The 17333-nt window shown below is 40.3% G+C and overlaps 1 protein-coding gene across 1 annotated transcript in view; it reads right to left on the bottom strand.

The window, feature by feature from the left end:
- PLEKHH1 (pleckstrin homology, MyTH4 and FERM domain containing H1) overlaps positions 1–17333 on the bottom strand; it is a 56165-nt gene that overhangs the window by 14330 nt on the left and 24502 nt on the right. Inside the window, exons 6-19 of the mRNA XM_086613335.1 lie at positions 16722–16803; positions 13050–14059; positions 10607–10685; positions 9896–9984; positions 9202–9352; positions 8045–8184; positions 7153–7263; positions 6231–6317; positions 5070–5231; positions 4012–4092; positions 2830–3009; positions 2590–2698; positions 1535–1647; positions 656–832 (exon numbers count right to left, since the gene is read on the bottom strand). Coding sequence (XP_086469461.1) covers positions 656–832; positions 1535–1647; positions 2590–2698; positions 2830–3009; positions 4012–4092; positions 5070–5231; positions 6231–6317; positions 7153–7263; positions 8045–8184; positions 9202–9352; positions 9896–9984; positions 10607–10685; positions 13050–14059; positions 16722–16803 — 2571 coding nt within the window. The remainder of the gene's footprint in view (positions 1–655; positions 833–1534; positions 1648–2589; positions 2699–2829; positions 3010–4011; positions 4093–5069; positions 5232–6230; positions 6318–7152; positions 7264–8044; positions 8185–9201; positions 9353–9895; positions 9985–10606; positions 10686–13049; positions 14060–16721; positions 16804–17333) is intronic.

Here is a 17333-nt window from a genome sequence, read left to right as displayed (position 1 = left end):
CCAATATGTCAACCTGGACTCTAAGAAGAGGTGTTCTAAATGATTGGCCACTTTTGAAAATTTTGACTAGTGAACCAGAGCTGAGTGAACGATTAAGACTTAAAATAATACTTTTTTCCTACTTGTAAATGCAAATCATAGCAAAGAATACACTGGGGAACTTTATTTCAAATTAGACCCATTATTCTTCAACCAGATTTTATTTTCGCGTTGAGCTGGGAATATTATAATTAAGTATCTATTTATGCTGCAACTTATTAATTTCATTTACCCAATAATTATAGTGCAATAATCAGATTTCATGCTTAATAGTAATATTCATGATTTGCATGCTGTTGTTAACTAAAATGGAAAACAAAATTAATACCATGTGACAATTATAGCAAGCCAACACGAGCTATGAATTTTGATTCGGAATATGGTCTGAATAGATCATGTGCAACTGGTAAATGGTTAAATTCAAACTAAAAGTTATTTTGCAAGTAGTTACATTCTCAATGTTTTTCTTTGCACATCAGTGCCGAGATTCTCTTTCCTCCAGCACACCTTTAGTGTTTGCACAATTTTGTAAGAACCAGTCCCATTGCTCGTTATTAAAAACATGGAATTAAATAGACAGTATCTTCAGAGTGGAAGTGACAAAAGAAGAACTGACCTGAATGACTGAATGGTTCTGGGGCTGTCGGCAGCTGGTCTGTTTAACAAGCTGACAGTAAATTTCATTCTGCAGCTCAGTATGTGTCAAGCAGACCTGCAGTGCTGTCTGGGCAAGCGACACGTGATAATCAATAGAGGGTGCCTCCACAGGGACATTGATGAACAGCTGACAGGACTGTAAAAGGGGGGAGGTTAGTCAATGCCATATATACAATGCCACTGTTATACAGTGACTCTTCTCTGGTATTTTCCAGGCCAGGGTCCCCAGATGTGTTACAGACAATTAATGAAGTCTTCTAAATAACCCTGAGAGGAGAAGGGAGAATAAATTAATTCCTATCCCTCCCTCTTTAGTTGTGGCAACTAGAAAACTCACTCAACCTCCCCCAGCCTGAGAAGCTCATAGGTCAGCAAGAGAGTCGAGGGGAAAATATACTTCTTGCCTTCCATGCCTGTGCTTTACCTTGCTAAGACTGCCCAGTCTTACTGCTGATGTTACACTTGTGGAGTGCAAGAATCAAATCTCCAACAGCTTCACCATTGGTCTTACTGACACAACTGAGTTTGCCAGTAAATTGTTTCTGTTTTCTTCAATTCAACTATTGAAGACGAAAGAGGAAGATAAGGCTAACTTCGAAGTGTAAAGCCTGTGGGGGACATTGCTCCTAAACCCAGATTCCCTACAAGAAAAAGTTAAACTTCTAGAGAATGAATGACACCTAATATCCAACTGTCCTATTGTAATTAAATGACCCAGCAGGCCTGTCTAAAGCAACCAATGGTAACAGTAAATGTTGTGACAAACAACAGGACCAAACATTGTTGCCCCAACAACAGAACAAAATAACTGAAAGCCGTGCAATGTCCCCTTAAATACCTTAAAAAGTTTCAGAGCTTCAGTCTGTAGAGCCTCCGATGGCAGAGTGGTGAGGGATGTGTGCAAACCATCTTTACTGTAGCACAACATGGGATGTTTCCACAGAGGAGAATCTGAGGTAGCAGACGGGCAAAAACATGCAGCATCAGAAACAGAAGAAAGATAACAGCGTCCACATTGAAAAGCAGCCTTCCTGAAATGGCAAAGCACCCGAGGAAGCACTGCACTAGGCTACGTTTATCTTTGGTGTCACTTCATTGATTTCAGCAAAGCCTGCCATGAACAAGGAGTCAGCAGCAGCATTAGCCATCAGCTGAAAGAAGTACTGCCATCCTCAGTCCTGCTCTATCAGAGCTTCTCATCAGCTGGATTCTGGCGAGAAACTGCTCAGCTGTGTGTTCAAAGAAGAGACACAAACTCTACCAGGGCAGCTGCCTGCAACGAGGGTCTTTGTTAGTGCAAGTCACTATTCAATGGTAAACAAGGTTCACACATAGTTCTAGGAATATGTGAGTGAGCAGGAAAAGAGTATTAAATACAAATGTGTATGTTAATACGCGTTTGAGAACAATGTGCACAAACATACATGAACGAGCAAGTATCAAAGATGAGGCAGAACAGACAAGCGTGGATGTATGTGTGAGGGTTTATACACGCAGACAGAGGAACAGATGTGAAGGCAAGTGTGTGTGAGCATTATTTAGAGGGGAGAGCGTGCGTTTGTACAGTCAAGATTCCAGGAAGAGAAAATCAGGACCAACAATAACAGGAAAAATTTAAGCTCCAGTTCTTTATTTTAATTTGAATTAATGTTACAGACGTTTCAGATGCTTTGATAAATGATGTGACAATGTGATGGACTTGTCTAGTTTGACTACAATGCCTGCATCCTCTCCGGAGATGTTACTGTAGAAACAGGGGAGAAGGACACTATAACATACGCTGTTCTACTGAGAATCTCCCTCCCTCACCTTTGGCTGGATTAAAACCGGGAACTGAAATTATCTTTCCTTGTGCTTTGCTACCATAGAAAAGAGTTTGTGGTTTCTACTTACTAGGGTCTCCCTCTGCATCCAATAGTTTTCCAATGAGTTGTTCGTATGATGTGCCCACTGTGGCATTACTGCTACCAGCTGCTACGGTTAGATGGTATAGCCAGGTGTTCTAGGCATAAGGATGAGAACAGTATCAGTCAATTCAGACCTTGTTTTCTACAAAGAGGTTCACTATCTATGCCCTGTTTGTTCACTGATACCAAAAAAACTCTTGCTCTCCAAAAAGATTGCCTTTTATACCTTCTCCTGTTTGGTGTGAATTAGTAAGTATGTGGGACTCTGGTCCTGTGGGTGAATCACCAGTGTACAGTGAGATGACAGAAGTCCTCCACCAGTGGCTTCATAATCTTCATCAGAGTCACAGGAACGGTCTACTTCTTCCACTTTGGACTCACGCATAGGCAGATGACCTAGGGGACACTATAAGAGGGGAAGCAAGATAGATAAGTGTACCTAATCTCCCACTATGGACAGGTAACACTAGGTAGGAAAACCCAGATCAAAACGTTAGCAGTTCTGTTTAATGTAAGGAATAAACTATAATTCAGTGTTTAACTAATATAATTATATAAATCTTGCATTTCTATAGACTCTCTTCTCTTTCATCAACTAAAGAACTCACAAACTGTGTTACTGCTTTTATTATTTTTCTTGGGAGAGCACCTACAGGTCAGAATGAGAATATGTAAATAAAAAGACGATCTTTCCCATAGGTACTGTTTTCTTCCCATTACACTTGTCAGTGGTGTTTACATCATTGGTTTTGCAAGGCAGGATGCGTTTTCTCATGGTCAGTTGCTCAGTATCTTGAGCCACCGTTTTCCAATCCTAGTCAGACTTTCTGCTTGCTACTGGAAAATAAGTACTTTTAAAATTACATAAATAGGTAGATAGAAATAGAGGATATCTGCTGTGCTAACTCTGAAAGTCGACCCCAAGTACGAGTCACAGTATTCATCGATATTCTAAAACTTAGGTTTCCACATCATCAAGACAAAGTAATAGACCATTGGGGCAAGCCTCCCAAAATGGAAGCACGTTACACTAACTAAATGACCTCCCTCTTCCCATATTGTTGTTGCTACTTATTTTCATGACAGTATGCAGAACATACCATCTGCTGTATAGAAGTCTGCTCTAAAGGTTTCCTAAGATCAAATGGAGAAAGCCAGAAACAAGATATACAGTGATCTGAGAAAGAGCAGTCACTCGCCTTTTAAGTCTTTTGTCATTTTAGCTTTAAAAACAAACAAAAAAATCACATAAAATATTGATTCTCTTTGTGGATCAGATGCTGTTAGAAGGGAAGAAGCACAACCAAGGAAGAGCTTGAAGTATGAGAGACAGAAGCAGTAAAAGGAGAGTAAGCATCATGAGAAATGGGAAAGGAGGGTTCAGGAACAAAAGGGGAAGAGAAATTACCTTATCTTCATGATTTCGATAGTAGTAGAAAGTTTTTCCAATCAGTGCACACCAGACCAGCTTGGAGTGACCATGCTTAACCTGTAAGGAGGACAAAGAAATATATGTTTTTAACATCAGTAGTGTTGCTAGAACAACTTTCTAGGATTTCAACTTTCAACTCTCCCTTAAAACCTTGCATGTATTATTAGTTCTATGCTAATATGAGCTCCTCTCAAAACATACAGCGTGCCACTTCCAAAAGAAGGTAAGTGCATCCCACCTAAGTAGATGGGACACAGGTACTTATGGAAATGGGTCTAAGATTTTGTGAAGTATTTTACTCATTCATAACAACCCGTCATTTTTGCATCCTGAAATACAATATTAAGATTAACCTTTTTAAGATTATAAAAACAAATAATTTCATCTCAGCAGGAAAAGACAAGTCAACATGTAGTCTAGGGAGCTGTTTCCTGTTGCAGATGAACAAGCTTCAGATGCAGGTTATTTTTAGCCATCTTTAGATACTGACCACAATTATATTTTAAAATTCATAGTAAGTTGGTATGCAAAACTAATCTATGCAAATGGCATAAAGCATAAGAATTTTCAGCCATTGTACTTTGTATTAAGGTGCATGCAGTCTGTTATGATGGACGTAAATGCTAACCTAGAAACATACAAGCCATTTCTCTGGAACTCTCCTACGTTGACTAAGTTAAGATTGATTAAATGTGACATTTAACAGTGTTTCCTGTTGTTTTCTTTTTTTTTTTTCCCTTACGACATGCTGTGAATTCTGTTGAAGAAAAGCATACATAAGCTAGATATTTGTTGTTACCAGCTATTTGACAAAGTCAGTATCTCTCAGTAGCCTCATTTGTCTCATTCCTTATCATTTGTACCAATGTTCCTCTCTCTAAAATACAGAAATCTTCTGCTGCTTTTCTTTCTTTCCCCACTCTTCTAGGGAGTATTAAAATACTAATTTCTTCTGATATCCATTGTGCAAACCAAGAAGCTAGTGCACTGTCAATACTGAGCTAAATGGAATAAAGTAAGAAATAGTATTTTACCTTGGTGAGCCAACCTTTCACAGTAGGTTTAGCATCATTGTGAGGAACACCAACAGGACTGGTCACTTGCACTCTCAGGATACTCTGTAGGACATGAATCCATTCCTCCAGGATGTTGGGAGAGTCTGCTGTCAGGAAGTAGGTTCTCTTTTCTGTCATGAGCTGAAAGGAAAAGGAGTGAGTAAGTATAAATCTGCACACCTACAAATCTTTTCTTCAGCTGCTCAGTTTCATTATTCCATATAGGATTTTTTCTGGTGGATCGGTAACGATTTTTTTGGGGGGGTAAGAAAAAAAGTGCTGTCCCTCAAAGCCCAAGTGAAAGAACTGACACTCAGATGAATCAAATTCTCATGAGCTCTCTCGCTGTTTCTGTTGGATATTGTGGGTTTTGTCTCCTCTCTCTCACCCTTTCTTGTTTCTCAGTGCTGCTGCTAATTTTTCATTTTAAAGGTGACTATATAAACAGCTTTTTTTTCCTGCTTTCATTTTGTATTGCATTCTGCCTTCAGTAGCTTGTGACTCTGAGAGGAAAGATGCTATGAATTTAATAGTATTAAGCCTTAGCAACTTCAGTTCCATAAAGGCAGAAGGTAGCTCACAGGTCAGGCCATGTGCCTTTCAGTCAGAGTATGAGAGAAACTTTAATGCCACCTTTATAATGCCATCTAACAATAATGACTTAAAAGTGAACCCAGTGATAGGCTAATTTCTTATACTTTGGAAGTCGAATTCTAATAAGAATCCAACACTTCAGATGTTTTTCCAGATCCTCCAGACGTGTAAAGTCAGGATGGAGATCTTGTGAGAGGAGTCCTTCAGAAAGAGAAGATCCTAGGCACTATCTGGTTTTACCTTAAGAATCACTTTTCCCCATTGTTTTCAAGTTCTCAGTCCTAACTGCAAAAAAAAGAAAGTGCTATGGTGAAAAACAAAACAAAAAATAAAGGAAAATTTATTTCAATTTCAAAAAGCTATATTTGGGTTACAATTTAGCTCTTTCCCCATTATTTATTAAACTGCCTGCCTGCCTTATGCCAGGAAACACCGAGGCCAGATAAAGTTAGCTCGTATCAATTGAGACATTCAGCCTGAAATAACTGCGGTCTCAGCCAGCCACTGAGTGTGTGGTTGTCTGCAGGATGAAGCAGCAACACTTACCTGAAACGTTTGGGACCCTTCACCTCTGACAATTTGGCACGAGGAATTCAGCTCCATCTGCCCTTGTGGTTTGCGGATAACATCACTCTGAGGAAAGAAAAGGAAACAACTTTTTCAGTAGGAAGAAAACTCAGATCAGTCTTAGAGTACTTAAATAGAGCATAATATGCATATGCAGGTTGGAGACTGCGTTCATGAGCTGGAAAGGACGGCTGAAGGTTGCCAGGTTGAATGAGACAGTGTGATCCCATTGCAATGATGAAGCACAAGTTTCCTCGGTAGTGGCAGACAATATAACAAGGGTAATGGTGACAAATACTGTCTTACTGCGTTTGAAATAGTTGTCAGTTATAAAACCTATTTGGAAAGGTTTGAAATCACAAACATGCTCTCTCAATATTGTTTCATTGATGATTTTAAGACAGCATTTTCCATGAAAGCTTGTTTTCAATTTTACGCTAGTTTTCTAATACTTTCGTGTCTATGTGGGAGCATGAAAAATGAAAGAATCCAGCTTTCTTCCCCCTGAAAGTTGTACTTTTCCTTGGAACCCCGTATACTGCCTGATGAGTACGTATCTGTGCTCTCCTGGTACTGCAATTTATTTTTCCTTTATTTTAATCTTAAACATGACCAAAGCTGGGCCATGGTATGCCTTCTGCTTTTCATCATCTGTACAAAGTTAAGCAGTAGGTGTCAAGCTTCTGTTCTTGTGAACAAGCTTTCATCTCCTGGAAACTGTCACCACAAGGAGCTTCCCTGCCTAAGCAGACACCCATGGTTGAACCTCTGGGTCAGACATAAAGCTCTTTGGCAGGACATTTTGCGGGGAGCTTCTCTATGGCTGCCCACTCTGCCAGTGTTCTGCAGAGAGCCTTCCCCTGTGCCTCCACACAGGAGTAAATGTATCCTGGTGACTCACCGGAGACTTGTAGTACATGATTTGTCTGTTTCTTAGAACAAACCATCGTCTCTTCCACATCTTCACCTGGCTGCTCATTTTCAGCAAGTAACCTGATTTCTCCATGGGTTCCTGGAGGGCAAAGAGCAAGGGGGAGAGGAGGTTATCTTGCATCTCTCAAAACGCAAATGAAAGAGTGCTGAAGTCAAGCTCAGACGTTTGCTGCATCTCCATCATTTTCCACTTTACTCTGCCAGATGGGAGTAGCAACCATCCAAGGTCAGTGCTCTTTGCTCAATTTGGAGACAGTCCTAGACTATCTGTGTAACTGCAAATACCACATTGTGTTTTTTTAATAAAGAAGGCATCTGAAAATCATTTCACTGATTGTTGGATGCACTGAAAACTTATTTGTCTTCTTACCATAGTAGTGATTTTCCAAATAAAAGTGAAGGCTGGCTCTAAGGCATGATTAGACTCCTGTTCCTTGTCTGCTTTATCTCTTAGATTCAAGAGTACAGGATTTAATGCTGCCTATGTTCAAGTTTTTCTCCTAGGCCAAAATATTCTATCCTTTCTCATTCCTTCCTCTCAATTTCCAGACTTGCTTTGTCACAAAAGCGTAAGGCCATCATATCATTAAAGCAGAATACAAATACAGGAAACCAGTACAGGTCATCAGGAAAGAATACAGCCCTTGATGCTTACGCTTTTATCTAACCACGTAAATTGCACCTTCTTCTGAAGCATCAGATAGTGTCTTTTGATACAACCAGCTTGACCAGTAGCACAGTCTGTTAAACAGAGCATCGCTCTGCAGGTGATAACTCAATATACTGCAGTTATGCTTTTTCTCTTTCAAGGCCAAGGCTCTGTTTGCATCCCTTCACGACTGTGAGGTAGCAAGACTTACAGTGCAGATTCCACCATCAGTGGAATAGGAAGATGTTCGCTGTAGCTTATGCTCTGGCTCTGAATAGTCACCATCCAAGGAGTAGGCATCAGGAGGGATGGCATAGTCACTCTCAGAGCTCAGTGAGGACATAGATACACCTGTTCAAAATAAAGGAAAGAACGAGAATCATGGCTAGACAGAAACATGCACTGAATACTGCACACTCTGAAAAAGTTTAAGTTCACCATTAAGGCTTTTTTGTTTAAAGAGAACAAATCAGACCAGACTTTGGAAACTCAAACCCCACTAACCAAACTTCTGAGACCCATTTTTTTTTTTCCTAGGAAGACAAGTAGTGAGAGTAGGTTGTGGGTACTGACACTGAAATAAATTTGTTGCTGAATAAACAGAGATTAAAAAAATATCAAAAAAAAACCCCAACAAAATCCAAAAACCTAATCAACAGACTTGTTATCTAAAGCACAGACATGCTGTTTTCATCAATTATAAAGTCTCAAGCCCCTCTCATTCAAACTTAAGAAAAGGTGCCCTCACCAGCAACAGGGCTTTGCCTTCCGTTAATCTTCCACTATTGGTCCATGGCAACGCACAGACACATCAGCCAATGCATCACAACAGAAGTTAAGACTATATGAAATGAGATTCTATTTTATTGACTACCAATTGTAATGAAAATCCCACTCAAGGATCCAGTTTAACATTTCCAGCAGTCAAGAAAAATTGTTCTAGCCAGCAGCCAAATTACCTGATGCCTCTCAAAGATAGGAGAGACTTGCTACTGGTCAAGAAATTACCAGCCAGCGGCAGAGACAAAAAAACATTTTCTTTAATGCATCAGTACCAGCTCGCTTACAAGAAATTGTCACAGAATAGGTATGGTTAGCTTCACTGGATATATAACGAATTTGGAGGATCAGTCCTTCCCACAATCTTAGCTTAGCAATTGCCTGGATGGAAATCTACCAGTGGGAAAAACCCATCTAAGAGGATAGGTTTTTATTGAGTAGCTGTTGATGTCTGCACACATCCTAGGAGAACTTATTAGCATCACCAAAGCTAGGCATTTGCCTGTCACTGATGATGCTGTTCAGGACATCTTGCCTCACCCATGAGGACAGAGTACATGCTGCTCAGCAGAAATATCCCCCCTTTACCTCTCTTCACTGCACGAGGGCTGCCTGGCACGCTAGCTTTCCTGTTCTCAGATCCAGCAGTAGAAGTCCTGAAGCTGGCATGAGAGCCACAGTCATCATCAGAGCCTGAAGACTCATCTAAGAAAGGCACGTTGCTGATCTGTGTGGCTTTCTGGAAAACAGACCTGTATGGTCAGTGTGTGAGGTGAGAGTTTCCCCAGGACAATTCCTGCTCAATAAAGAGACAGAACAATCAATGCAGGCCCTTTGTTTTCACACTGCCTTGCCCACTACTGTCCCACCGCTCCTCATTTCCTCGGTTTCTAGCCTGAGAATTTCCAAGCTGGACTGTTGTCTGATCTGTTTGGGTCTCCTCTGGTTACACCCTCCTACTGTTCCACAAGCCCTGCGCTTCCCCATAAGCTCTTAAGAGCCCTCTTCCTTTTCACACTCTAGGCTACACCGACTATCAACTCCTAGGTTTCTACAGCATCACAGTGCACACTGCAGCTTCCTGGACCAAAACTTGCCGCAATGTTCTGTATTCCTAAACACATTTATCATCTGCTACTCCTGCATTCTTTTGGTATCCAGTACTTCCTGGTGTTCTCTAATTTTCTTTCTTTCGCTGCACAGCTTCATCCTGTTCTCTCTCAAATTACTGGCAGCCCTGGACGATGCTTTTCATAATAGGAAAAGTGAAGTAACTCCTTACCCCCTTCAGCGTAGTGTAGACTGGCACTGTGACATTTCTGTAGATGAGACAGGTAAATGGCCCAGAAGTTGAACGTGAGAAATTGGAAACTGGGAAAATTCAGAGAAAGAGCAAATATTAAAAACTGGTGAAAAGAAGAAGGTTTTAATGGAGATGTATGTGTAGGTATGTAAGAACTTATGTAGCCTCTTGGAACATCAAATAATAGAGGACTGCCATGCTGGACAGTTTGGCCTCAGAAAGGCCAGGAGATGTGTTATTTATTACATACAACTCCCAAAGACAGCTGCAATGCCCCCTCCATTTAGCCTGTAAGACATCTTACCCACCCTGTGCTCCCCGTGGTACAAGGGCAATCCAGTGCACCATGTCCAAACAGGTAAAAGCCGTAACAGGTGAAGGTGATGGCAAATCAAAAGACTAAAAGCAGCTCACAGACATGCAGAGGCAGAACAGAGTCAGCAAAAGTGATGGAGGAGATAATAGAGTCCCTGAAGATGTCACTGAATATAGGGGCTCAAACAGCTCAGCACCAATCATCCCTGAGATCAGATGTATCCTCTTCCCTTCCTTTCTTTATTGTGGCTATCTGTGAAATCAAATTTTCTTTGAAAACAGGCAAGGAAATGAAGAAGTGTGAACAACCAGAAGCTCAGGTCCCACACTGTCACTGTAAACTCCCTCTAAGGATGGATCTTGTCTAGAACTTACAGCAGCTGGAAGTATCATTCACTGTGGCCACTTCAGACAACCTCATGCCAGACTTGGCCACAGCATAGATTCGACTCTCCTGGAACAATAATACCATGAACAGCAATGGTCAGACAAAAACATGATTCCTGAAAAAATAAATGCTTTCACAGAATCACATCACAATCACACCTTTGGGCAGGAAAGAGGGGCCCTCTAAGAAAAACTGCTCTGTTCCACAAGATGTTGGGTGAATGACCATTAGTGGAAATGTGCATCTGTGTGCAATTCCCTGAATCACAACACACTTGGCTTATAAATGCTACAGAGATGATATCCACAGACTGGAACACCTACACAAAATTATGAATAAAGGACTATATCACAGCTTGGAAAAAGCCATTTTTTCCACTTTATAAACAATGCATTAAAATGAACCAAGAATAGCCTCAAAACAGGACAACTTGTTGAGTCATCATCTGCAAAGGATTCACTTTCTCTGATAAGGGAATGAAAGAAATGCCTGGAATGATCTCAATAAGCCTGTGTCTCTTTTATAACAACATATGGAGCTTTCAGTTCAAAGGATCTCCAAATGCTTCACAAATTTATAAAAATTCCAAGGGGGGAACTCAAACCTGTAATTAAACGCAATATTATAACTAAGACAACAACCTGTCTAAAATGGATACAAATCAAAGCTAGGAATCCTCTTGCTGCTCCTTAAAGCATACAACCAATCACTATCGGATAACACACATAATACATATATGTGAAAGTACCTAAGACTGCAAAGTCAAGTACACCGAAAAAAAGAAATGACAGAATTAGTATTTTCTGTACGTATACGCATTGTGATTCAGTCTCTAATGAAATATTATGTGCGTTTTTTTCCCCTGACACTTCCTATTCAGGGCACATAATGGACATTTCTTACTGATTAAGCCACTTTTTAATATTCTATTCATGCTTTAGTGTTTAATATTCTTAAATTTGCCCTACTTGGATAGATTTACTTGACTCCAGTCTGAAGACAAAGTAATGGATTTTTCCTGTGGCGTTCCTGACTATAACACTGCCATGTTTCATAAACATTAATAAAAAATTTTACAAAAAACTAGGAGGGACATTGATGGGTGTTATCACTATTTTCTAGAAGAGGAACTCAGACACATGTTCTTTGAAATATCCAATATCTTTGGAGTATCCATTTTAAGATGTCCAGGACCTGATTTTTTTGAGAATTTAGCATCATATAACATTGTTTGTAATGGAAAAAAAAATGAATACAGTTGCAGCAAATCAAATCTACTTGCCAAACTCAAGTTAGACATTCAGAAAGCATGTGTGGAGCTGATCATCACCTGTGAAAAATTTAGCTTAAGGGACTAGAAGAACCATATATGGGAATTCTAGATCAGAGAAAGGAATAGTAGCCAGTCTCTGAGATGTATTTCCCTTCTTCCAAGTGAGTGCACTGTTCGTGACACTTTTCCGATTTCTGCAGCAAGTGAAAAAGACATCTTGAAAACTGCAGGTTTTTTTACTACACTATCCAGCCTCATCCCCAGAACAGTTCCATATTATGGACCAAATGAAAAGAGACTCCTTTGGAAAAACAGCTTTGATTATACTGGGGTTTAAACTGGTATTATAAAAGGATAAAGCTAAAGATCACAAATAATATTTTCATCCAAAAAAATTAGAAAACATGAGGATTAACAACGAGTGCTTGACTTTGCACCACTTCTTGGCCTATGTCTTTAAAAAAAGCAAATAGAAAATAATTGAATTATCTCTTTTGATACTACATTGATTTCCACCAAGTTTATCAGTTAGATTGATGCATGAGCAAACAATCCATCCATCTGAACTAATAAGTAGTAATAATAATAATAATAATAATAATAATAATAAAAGACTTTCTCTCATGTGAAGTAAGCAATAGGACATGTACATACTTTTTACCAATGGTTTTCACAAATTTCCCGATAATAGAAGTATATCATGAGATAGGAATGCTGAGATTTAATCCACATATCTATTCTAGTATTCACAGCTTTTTCTGATCCTGAAACTATCTGGTTCGGTCCATTCACTTGCATTTATGACTCACTTTTCTATCTTAAACACATGACAACAGAACTAAGGATTAACTTTTGATGACCCATAAGGACAAACCACAATGCAGCACCTCTTGACTTTCATTTTTATTCCTATGTTTCTTGAGTACTATTTTCTTCCATAGATTTTTTTTTTCCCCTTATAAAGTGAAAAGGACCAAAAAATTGTCAGTGGAATCAGCATGCCCCATGATCTGGAAATGTCAGACTAGGTGGTTCAGAAATGTGACTGACGTCCACAGGAAACAATTGCTTGAGATCAAGAGCTGTTGTAGCCTAAGTACCGGGCACTACTCAAAGATAAGGAGCCCTTCTCAGATTGTTGTCCTTGCCTTTCTTACCCATGATGGGAATCTGTGCAGCGGTGGAGTGGGAGGTTTACCTCCTGGGTCAAGTATGCCAGCCTCAGAACTCACAGCTTCTCTTCGCCCTGCAGATAAGTGGTTGATTTCCTCACATGCTCTAGCTTCTTCCCTCATTGGGCCACGTTCTGTCTCCATCTTCTCCAGTACCCCATCATCATCAATGTCCGTCTCCTTCATTTGCCCATGGCAGACTGGAGAGTCTGTTATGGGCTGGAAGGTGTTAGCCTCTAAGCTCACTACATGATGGAAGGAACTAGCCCCTGGCTGCGGTTGGCTGTAATGTCTCTTGGCTAGTTGGATACTGTCTCTTGGTGTATTGGGAGTTTGTGTTTTTGGAAAGGTCATACTACTGCCAAGGCCACATTCCCTCCCTGGACAGAAGGGATGTGCTGTAACAGCTGATGTTGACACAACCAGGGGTGGCTCAGCAGTTCGGAGACGGCCCTCAAGCATGCTCATTATCTCTCCTGAGGAAGAGGAGTCCCGCTGGTGGGAGTGGAACCTGGCACTCAGATCATCAGACAAGCGGGTGCCAGCCAAAGCCACTTGTTCCAAGGTGCTCACAGCAATACAGTTTCCTTCCAAAGACGGCTGGAAAGTCAAAGCCTCAAGGATTCTTGTGGCCTCAGCTGGAGGGTCCAGTGATGCAGGATCAGAGCACTCTAACCTGTGTTGAGAACTTATGGCTGGGAATACATCTTTCTCTGTGGGGAGATTCCAGCTTGATGGGTCAGACATGAGCTTCAATGTGCTCTGGGAAAGCAGAGATTTGTCTTCTCCATCCCCAGTAAAAGTGTCATTGGCAAGGACTATGTTTGCTGTAGAGACAACACATTTGGTAGGTACTGTATGACACACTTGTCTGAAACCAGGTGCAAGGAGCACAGATTTCTGGTCTATCTTCTCAGCAAGAGAGGCCTGTGATGCTCTGGGCTTCAGAGAATTACAGTTCCAGAGAGATTCAAAGGGAGGAATGCTGGTCATATCTACAATGAAGAAGAACATATGGTTAGGGCATTCAAATACTTTACTGTCTAAAATGTTACTTGGTAGTGTAAGTTGTTCATGGCAGTTGTGTTTCAATAGCACCCTCGCCTGGTTAGGACTATCCAGAATGGAAAGGAGATCGCTGGGCACAGTTATAAAAGAAGTGCTATACATTTATAATTGGGAATAATACAGAAAAGATTAATAAGAAATGATCGATCACTGTTTTTTACAAAAGTGGAATTAAGAGGTGCCTAATGAAATTATCAGGCAGTGCATTTGAAATTTACAGAAGGAGGAGGGTTTTTTCCAAACAAAAAAGGAAATAGAATGCTGTGGTGTCCAAAAGATAGGCCAGAAAAAGTAATTTATCAGTGGAACAAATAGCAGTTTAGACAGAAGTTTGGGCCTAGGAACTTCCTAAAACGTTGACAGCAGGAGCTGGAAGAGTACACGGAGAGAAGGACAGCTCTACTTGCAATATTTTCTACACTCTTTCCTGAAACATCCACAGCCAACCAGGAGACAGGATACAAGCCTAGGCAAGCTTTCAGTCTAACTCAATGTAGCAGTTTTTACTTTTACCTATCAACGATTATGTCTCTTCTCTTAAGACAGCCATGAGAAGGAAGTGTACCTAGCCACACAATACTTCGTCAAAAAACATCTAAGTGGCCAGAACACTGCTTAGCATAGCTTTTGACTTCAATGGACCTACAGTGATTAAGTCATCAAATAAGCTGCTATGGTTCCTCCCATTCCTAGGGGCTAGTTGAGGCTTCCAGCACTGATTGGTGAGGTTACCCTCTTTTTGAGAATTTCCCTAGGGCTTTTTGCTTTCCTTTTGTGCTATATGACCCAAGCAGTGCTTTTTGTCAAGTTTTATAACAGTTACATGTTTTTGCTGTAAAAACTTTTTTTTCTTTGTTTATTTTTTCTCTGTCCCTTCAGTTGCTCCATTGTTCTTTGTCTATGTAGTATCTATACTTTATAATTCTTTTCTCTTCCTTCCCACAATTACTAGATTTAAAAACTATCTCAGTTCTACAGGTTCTGCTGAATAGCGGCTTTAGGGTATGAGAAAGCGTGGATAAAACTTGGAGTGGCAGAGGATGCTACTTCACTTTATGATTTTGACTGACCTTGGCATTGATATATTGCCTGACTGAAAAGAACCAAGTCATAAGATGCTTTGGAAATTCCATAAATATGGGTGAGTGTGACTCTACGCAACTATTGCTGAAAACATTGCCTGAACATCAAACTCTACATGCATCGCTTAATCTCTGATGGTATTTACAAGGAAGTGGAAACAAACTGAAGACACAAAGTAACAGAAGGAAGGACAAACAGCACAATAAATCACTGTTGATTGTGGAGAGGATGAAACCTGCTCTTGGAAACAGCTGAGAAAGACAATCATGACAATCTGACCTTGGCACTTGAGTCATGAGGAACCGAATGCTAACAAAGCTATTCCTAACACATAATGCTGGCACACACAAATCCTGGCACACATTTTCCCCTGCCCCTGAGGCAAATCATTAATGTAGACTGAAGAGAGGACATTAATTTTAAATATTATTGGTATTTCTGCAGCTTCCTAGATGTGACAGGAGATGAAGCATAAGAAGCTGTTACTATTAGCATGGCAAGCAAGAAGAGATTTGTATCTCTGCAGAGGCCTCTGAATTTAGCCTGGTATGGTTAAGACTAGTGAGGGATACGAGGAGAGGGCAGAGCTGTTTACTGCCCAGAGAGTCAGGATCCAGGGAACACTTAATACCAGATTATTAACGCAGCTTACCAGCCATTCTCTTATTGTAAGCAGCCAGAGCCAGAGGGGATGAGAAAAAAACAGTCATAATGCATTTAGCTAGAAACATGGTGGGATTTAGAAGGAATTTTGCCCTATTCCCTTGCTGTGGAGTGATAGGAATGCCAGAAAGTCTTCTGCAAGAAAGAAATGCCCCCTGCCTGCATGCCCCATGAAGTCCTGGAAACTAGCTCATCTTACTGTGACCAAAACAAGCTCACTAAAAAAAAAAAAAAAAACAGGAAGAAAAAAGTTAAGGGAGAATTTCCTCTTCAAAACCTGTTGCGATGAAAGGTGCTGATTTCAAGCCTTGGAGACCAAAGTTCTCCATCTATCAGCTTTCTTCAACCAAACCTGATAGCACAGAGGAACTTGGCTTCTAAAGGCAGACAAGACAGCTGCTGCTTTAGTCCCTTCAGTCCTCAGTTACTCAGCTCACAAGCCAGAGGTTCCGTGGGGACGAGGATAATTCGCATGTGGAGGTAAAGTGAAATACCTCAGACACTTCTACCCTGCACCACTGAAGCAAATAGAGACTTTTGCTATGTATTTCAATGAATGATTCTAATTCAGGAGCTCAGTGGCTTATTTTAATGGCAAAAGCAGACTGAAAAAAAAAACGAGTCCATGTTCAATCGCTGGTAGGAAGCCAATTAAGAGTTTTTAAGGCAAGTAGCAATGTTATTCCCATCTTAAAAATGGAGCCACTGAAGAAGAGAGCAATTCTTCTGCTTGCTTATTGTCACAAGTGTTAATTTCTAACAAAGTGAAGAATACAACCCAGGAACGCTGACTTCCATTCTTATGGTGGTTACTAGGCTACAATGCCAGGTGAACACATTTACCTTGCAATGTATCCTGAAGGGCTTCAATTTGCTCCGTCAGCCTCTGATTACAGTTTTTCAGGTGGTAATTTTCTAGCTCAAGCTATGAAACAACAATAATAAAAACTGAAAAATAAGGCAAAACTCTATGTGTGTGTGTTCAACTCTATAGAACGTCTTCATTTTTATTGCATTCAAGTATCTTAACAGGAAAGTGAAAAAAGGATAAGTGAGTCTACCAGTCACCTTGAAACCCTTCTCCTCAGCAGCTCCACTGGACAACCCACTTAAACACTTTGCTGTGCTTCTCAAATAGCCTCTGTATGTATTATTCGCACTTCTCAAATAGGTCTTTTAATTTCCCTCCCAGCTATTGTTTATCATTTACTCCTGTTCCAGAAATAACTGTCATGAAAAAGACAATCAAGAAAACTATTACCCAGGAGAAACATTTTTCCTTCTCACCCTGTATGTGGTAAAAGGACACTCCTGGATCCAGGGGACAGAAGGAAAAAACGAAACAAAACAAAAAACATTAAGGTTGCATTTATGTTTACAATCAGTGCGCAAGTGATTCTTTGCAAATTTGCCTTAAGTCTTTGCTTGAAGTGTCTCAGCATACATTCTTAAACA

This window comes from Tauraco erythrolophus, chromosome 6, assembly GCF_009769465.1.
Source record: "Tauraco erythrolophus isolate bTauEry1 chromosome 6, bTauEry1.pri, whole genome shotgun sequence".
In the NCBI taxonomy this organism is placed as follows: Eukaryota; Metazoa; Chordata; class Aves; order Musophagiformes; family Musophagidae; genus Tauraco; species Tauraco erythrolophus.
Note: the sequence above shows the minus strand (reverse complement) of the source record. Positions and strands in the feature narration are given on the sequence as shown.